Source organism: Branchiostoma belcheri, unplaced genomic scaffold, assembly GCF_001625305.1.
Source record: "Branchiostoma belcheri isolate BF01 breed outbred unplaced genomic scaffold, Haploidv18h27 scaffold3, whole genome shotgun sequence".
Taxonomy (NCBI): Eukaryota; Metazoa; Chordata; class Leptocardii; order Amphioxiformes; family Branchiostomatidae; genus Branchiostoma; species Branchiostoma belcheri.
This window is the reverse complement of record NW_017803909.1, coordinates 1,188,077-1,195,258: the sequence shown is the minus strand read 5'-3', so window position 1 is coordinate 1,195,258 and position 7,182 is coordinate 1,188,077. Positions and strand designations below refer to the sequence as shown.

At 44.2% G+C, this 7,182-nt stretch overlaps 1 protein-coding gene across 1 annotated transcript; it reads right to left on the bottom strand.

The window, feature by feature from the left end:
- Window positions 1–2,419: 2,419 nt before the first annotated feature.
- LOC109474010 (ATM interactor-like) lies at window positions 2,420–7,091 on the bottom strand. The gene is made up of 5 exons (XM_019774216.1): window positions 6,970–7,091; window positions 6,208–6,379; window positions 5,839–5,976; window positions 5,353–5,573; window positions 2,420–5,257 (listed from the first exon to the last, which is right to left on the bottom strand). The coding sequence occupies exons 2-5, from the start codon at window positions 6,355–6,357 to the stop codon at window positions 3,352–3,354; spliced, it is 2,415 nt and encodes an 804-aa protein (XP_019629775.1). The 5' UTR covers window positions 6,358–6,379; window positions 6,970–7,091; the 3' UTR covers window positions 2,420–3,351.
- Between the last annotated feature and the right edge of the window lie 91 nt (window positions 7,092–7,182).

Below are 7,182 nucleotides of genomic sequence, written 5' to 3'. Positions count from 1 at the left end.
ATCATACATGTCGCTTGACTTCACTGAAAGAATATTGCAATATTTTTTCTTTCCTTCTATTTCAACTGCGAGACAGACAACATGTAGACAGTGATGACATGCCCTGTCATCTCTGATGTATCAATTTTGGCCCTAATTATACCTCCTGTACGAAAACGCCAGCTGGTTCTGAAGGTTATTTCACGGCCTGTGCAACAGGTGGTCATGTTTTCTTGTCGCTGGGACAATGTATGAAATCACTAGTTTTCTCCCAGGGACACCAATGAAAAGGTTACACTTGCCAATGTGCCTGATGGATGATGCTTTATAAAACTGCTAGACCGTTTGACAGAGCTTGTATCTGTGTTTGTCCCGTTCTGGGAATGAATGTCTGAGAGTGAGAGCCAGCCTGCCGCATTTTGAGTTCGCTTTGAACCACCATCGCTCTACAGTCTACAGACAGTTCCCAGCTGCCAGCTTCATTCAGAATTCTCATTATGTACTTCTCCCAGACGGAGTGCAGGATTAGAGCCAGAGGCAGTGAAGTGTGTCCCAAGTTCATACATCGCCTCAGACAGAGCGCGGTGTAGAAGCCGTGGATAATCGGATTGTGTCCGCACGTCCACACACCCGCCCACTCAGGCAGGCTGATCGATGAGCCACATGAAAGACCTGACCTCACATCGCCGCCTCTGATTTCCAAGTAATTCACCGCTGAGAGCTGTGACCGCTGTTGGAGCGCGCGGCTCCGCTCAGAATATAAATCATGGAATACTTGCGCTACAATTTATTCGCTCAATATACATCCGACATTCTTTTCTTAAAATGAACTTTATGATGTCAGTGTTAACATCTTTACGATGTACGTGTTATACATATATATGAGTTTAAGTCTGGGATAGATAGTTCCCATGATTGTGTGACGAATCGAGACACGCCCTCCGCAAAAGCGACAAAAACAGATCAATTGTCTAAACAAAAGAATCAATAGTCGATAAGAAACGACTGCCAAACAACTTTCGTGTGATTTCTATCTATCATAACTGATGAAAACAGTCCCAGATCGTTATGTTTTATTGATGCTAAGAAGCTCAGTGATAATATGCCCTACCTCTAAAGTTTTAATGTCCGTTGTTTACAACAAGGGACGTTCGTCACTATTAAAGGAAAAGGTAACCTTGCTGCAATCTCAATAAAGTCAAAGGAAAAGGCCTAAAATAAGAATCCTCGATTGTTCCCATTAATCCCGTGGAGTATTGTGCGCGGTTCTCCTGTGTCTATAGAGACTTATCACTGCCGCCTAACCGTGGTTTTCAAGGGTGAGCGCATTCTTTTAAACCCGCGACACCCGAGAACCAGTGCGGTGAAAGGAAAGTATGAAGAGCCGCCCAGGGCGGTGGGGGTTGTTTTGCCCTGGTGGGGTCCGTATCTAGGATAGGGTGTCGTGGCCAGCTATAGATGGGAACATGGAACACCTGTAGCCGTTAGGGGGAAGACCGAAGCACCATATATGGCTACCCTGGTCAAGAAAGAAAGGAGTCCTTGTGCCACGCAGCTATAAAGACCATGAATGTCACGGGTCGTATTTTTCTAGCCTCTACCAGGCTTCGGGAAGCGGCTGGAAGGAGTAGAAATTGACCAAATAGAGAGAGATAACATGTCGGGGGAGATGGTCCGCTAGAGAGTACAGTCTCTCTTTGCGTTGGCCAATTTCTACTCTTTCCAGTCGTCTTCCGAAGCCTAGCCTGGTAGAGGGTACCGTAGTACTAGTATTTTGTGGCACACTTACTTAAGAGTGCAATGTTTACAAAACGCTCAATGCTATGCAGCTACAAAATGTATTTTCGTACTCATATTCTAGCCTCTGAGTAGGTAATGGATTCCATGACGTCAATCAAAAAGTCCTTTAGTAACCCAAACAGAACGTTCGGTTGAAATCGCATTTTCCATCTCGGCGGATGCGGACAAAAACTTCCACAGAGTAACACTGAGAACGGCTGGCGTTCAAAAGAACACGGGGACAATGGTATTCCCGAGATCGATTTGAGGCCTGGTACAAATAGGATCGGACGACCTTTAACTATTTACTGAAGTCCTTACTATGATCGATGGGCAGGTCTGTGGTGAGATGTTGGGCAGGATGTGACCTACGGAATATGCAAAAATGTGCATGACAAATGTCTGTGCGAGGGAGACCGTACAAGGGAACAGAAGAGAACTGACAGAAAGCAGTAACATTCATGGAATGATACTTTTGAAATGGGAAGAAACCTTGAGGAAGGGGGCGTAACAGTACGCGTCTCACCCCTTTGACAATTGAACATTGCATTAGTATTGATCTCTCAGTCGCAGAATGCCAGTCCCCATCGTCATATCGACATCATGGCCTTGTCGGAAGAAACACGTTATAAGCCATCATTCATTTTGTTTGCTTAATTCAAGCCATAGAACGCACTGAATTGAAGCCATAGAACGCACTGCACCGCACAAAGAAGCTAATAGCTTATCATACTGAGCAAATTTATTTTAGATTGATGTAGTGATGCCGGAAAAAGTGTTGCTACAACGTACTTACTCAGGACTACTTACTGCCCATCCTTGGGCATATGCATAGTCCCTCCATCTGGTATGGCCCTGTGCATCACTACATGTGTACGTTTTATTAATACCCTGCTTCAATTTCCTACACTTAGCAACAAGTCCCACACCCATCCTTCCACAGCCGCTAAGTGCCGTGGATGACTACCTGTCATCAGTGTGTTACTTCATCTTTTTATGTAAGAGAGCAGCTTTAGAAACCTTTTATACCGACTGACGTCAAAGGAACAAGGCCGGATGTTTGGCACAGAAAGGGTTTCCAAAAATTGCCTGAAAAGCCACTTACATCTGTGTTGATGGCAAAAATTAAAAGCTTATGACGTACTCTATACCTAATAATAGCTGATATAAGCACTTAAGTGTCATTATGTCAAGTCTGCTTTCCATGTGTAGTGTATGATCCTGATAAGCAATATATCAAATGTGGCATGTACACGTGTATGGAATTACTATCACAGTCATGTAGGATCCTGTTATCAGTAGTCACTGAGGAAAACATGCATTTATTGATCTGTGCAGTCTTGCTTCAAGGATATGATGTAAGTGCGCATTTTGGATATGGAGCAGGACTACTTTTGAGTTATTACTGACCTTTTATGCTTTCAAACTAAAGAAGCTTTTAGTAAGTTTTTTTTTTTTTGCGAACAACACCATCAATTTCATTCAAAAAAGAACACACTCTTTCCTCAACCATAGAAAAAATAAAGACTGTACATGTATAAATATGCATATTATCACCTTATCTTCTAGTTCATATACTTGTTTCTGTAATAGTTACTGTAAAAATCCAAACTCTGACAATAATGTTTGGGTATGTGTGTCAACTTGCTCATTGTCCATTGTTGTTTGAGTCTGAGCATTTCCGGACCCCCCTCCCACAAAACTGGAGCCTGCCTGAGTCTCCATGTCTGTGAGCTCCAGTTCTGGGAACAGGAAGCCGTTAGCTGCTGTCTGAGTCTCCATGTTGGAGAGGAAGTTGTCAGCAGTGTTCTGCATGGTCTGTGTGTGTGCGGAGGACTGCTGTGGGGGGAGGTCTGTGTGGGGCTGGGACATTAACAGGTCATGGAGGTTAAACTCAGGGTCAGTCTGAGTGTAGGAGTGCAGCGGCTCCATGTCCTGGTAGGCAAAGGACAGGTTAGTCTGGGTCTGACTGTCGTTCAGGAGCAGGAAGTCTTCAATGTCAAAGTCAAGGTCGGTTGTCTGAGTCTCCATGCTGGAGAACTCCACAGAGGACATGTCAGCTCCGCTGCCGTCAATGCCAATACTACTGGACTCCAGGGTTTGTGTGGATGTGTGCTCAAAGATCATGGCTTCAATGTCAGAGGGGAGGGGTAAGGTTTGTGTCTGTGCACTAGACAGGGATCCTGCCTCCTGGAACATCGTGTCTGTCTGCGTGCCTCCACTCAGGAAACCATCCGAGGACCGAGGTACACTTGGAATGAACGAAGGCAGCAATATGTTTCCTTCCCCCATGTTGGGTATATGTGAGATGGGGTTGGTGAGAGTTGGGACGGTCAGCCATCCCTGCGTAATTCCTGGTTGTTGTGGCAAGGGGAACTGTTGTTCCCTGGGGAATCCAGCCTGTCCTTGGAAGCCCAGACCCTCCCTTGTAGTCTGCAGACCTGCAGACGGTGGGTTGTGCAGGTACGGGGTCTGTGTGTGACAGTTCTGAGGGCGGGATGTCTGCGTCTGCACATTAGTGGTGTAATTCAGCGGTGTTCCCACCTGCATCCATGCATTTGAAACACCCCTCAACATTGGAGGGCTTAGCTGTGCCTGGACAGCTGTGGACGACCTCTGTGCAAACAAGTCTGTTTGTGCCTGCCCCGGAGGCATCATCTGCAAGGGATGGCTGTCTGTTTGAATGGTTTGGGTGACAAGCTTTTCAAGTCTTCTGGAGGCACTGTGTGTGTCCAGAGGAATAGAGTCTGTCTGAACATTTTGAGTGACAAGGTTTTCTAACCGTCTACTGGCAATCTGAGTACTGAGAGGTATACAGTCAGTCTGCACATTTTGAGTGATCAGTTTCTCTGATGTTCTTTTTCTGCCTGCCGTTTGTGTGCCCTCATCTCGAGTGTCCACCTCCTTATTTTCCTTCTGTCTAGCAATCCTCTGTCTTCTCTTGATGTAGCTCGGTGCAGCTGTTTGTATCCCTACTTCACACACAGATGTAGTTGTGGCTTGCACGGCTGTCTCACATCGTACAGATGTTGAAGAATTTTGTGACAACTTATTAGTACCAGAGACAGCATGATAGGATATGGAAGGTACCTTTGGCTTGGGTAGTATTTGGACATACCTTCTAATTTTAGTGGCTGGAACAACTTTTTCTTTCTCTTGTGTATTGGAAGAAACACTGCTGTGCTTAAATGATGGAATCTTTGCACATGATACATGATTCCTATTCACAGAAGAAAAAGTGGTGTGGCAAACTGGTTGTACTTGATGATAACTTGCTGATTGGTTGTGTGATGAAGTATTATGTTGTCCAATTACATCAGGCTGAGACCTAGTCATACTACCTGATTGGCTGACGCAGTCAGGTGGATGGACCAATGACTGTGCCTGTACTGAAGCAGCAGTAGGAGGATGTGTACCTTGCACCTGATTGGGCAGGATCACAATGACCTTGACAGGCTGTGACTGAGGGATAGACTGAGACTTTCTCTTGGCATTTTGTCTGCAATTATAAAAATTCACAATTAGTTTCTTTGTATCCCCCTGAAAACAACAGGACTGTTAACAGCACAAAATGTGCATGGCAACAAAACTTACACTTTAGAGTCATCCTTCTTCAGTAGTTTGTCAGGAAGAGAGTGTCCCTTCCTGGCAGCATGTGTCCACAGGGCCTCCATGGTGGTGTAAGGACAGCCACAGCTGCAGTGCCAGATCTGACCACATGTCTTCTCATGTCTCTCCAGCTCTTTCTTGAAGGCGAAGCCAAAGCCACACTTTGTGCAGTGGAATTTCTTTTCAGCATGCATACGGGCGTAATGCTGGGGGCAAAGCGCTAATTGTTAGAACTCAACTTGGATCCTGGAGGATGGTCCACATAACTACATGTACTACACAAACTATAATTCCATGTAATTTGCAAAATCATCACAACAACTATTTCTTTTAGTTTTACACTTTTCTTAACATGATGGCACTGACAATGCTGGAAACACTTAACATATAACTGTTACATATAGTTTGTATATTCTAAAGTTGTATGAGAATCATAAACATTTGAACACTGATTGGAAGTGTTGAACACACCTGTTTGATGAGGAACATGGAGGTGAAAGGTCTCCTGCTGCCCAGCCTCCTCTCACAGTCAGCTACAGGGCAGTAGAAGTGTTTTATGGTCTTCTTCTTTTTCCCTTTTGTGAAGGGTGCCAAATCTGTGTCCATGGACTGTGGGTACAATGTGGATTGTGTTAACTTAATTGCAAAAGCCAGGGAAAACACTAAGTACAGTATTTGTTCCTTATTAATTGACAGCCTGATTACTAGTATTGTGTTTAGTCATTCTGATTTCCATATCTGTATCTGTATAGCCAGTATAACCGCCTTTCAGCGTAACACACCATATGTAGCCAGATGATATCTACTGTGATATTACATAACATGAATGAACCTAATTACCCTTGGTAGGCCATGTCTCTTGGCCATGTGCATGCTGAGAGCTGATTGGTTGGCTACCGTCTGGCCACACCCCTCCACATGACACTGCACCTGTCCGCGGGGCGGCTGCTCCAGGTGGCTGATGGGAGGACAGATCTCCTCAACCTCCATCACTCAGGCCTGCTCAGTACAGCTATGCTAGGCGATGAGAAGATAAACTGCATGATGCTGTATATTTTCTGCATTGTGTATATACTATACCTTAAACAGATCTTCCGTATTTAATACTGTAATGTTACATCATTCCATGGTTCATTTGACTATTACTTAGTACTAAAGGAGAAAACAGTAATACAGAAAATATCGTTTTTGGTCTCATAAATAGTCATAAGCAACAGTAACGTACCCTAATCTCTTCGTATTTTTTTTTTGTATATTCATACCAAGGAAGTTAGAATAGAGTCCCTCCATCTATGCAAGCTATGCTAACCTCCTTCATTTATATTCAACTATCAAACCCAGGCGGTACCAAAGAGAACCTTCTTTTCAGTTCTTAACATTATCATTACTGAATCTTACAGATTTCAGTTGGCAGCAGATAGCGAGGTCAATCTCTATGAGCCACAAATAAAACATTATAGCCGACAAGAAACCAAACACAAACACCCCTCCCCACATAACTGACTATAAATGCAATTTATTAAACACAGCGGCAGTACAACCGGGTGAAAGGTAGCTGAACGGCGGTGATGTGGTAACAGGCTTAAGAAAACGCCGACATACCTGGGATATGTACGCAAGGAATTCGTGAGAACGGGTTTTTGTCAACTTGCAGGACTCCTTTCCGATGTTTCGTCCGCCATCACTGTTTGAGCTGTACCATTAATGCACGGGGGACCAGTAATTGCTTATTTTGAACTAATCAATGTCAGCTTACGGATGAACGTTTCAAAAATTAATATTTTACATTAAGCTATTAGTCTGTGATAGGATAAA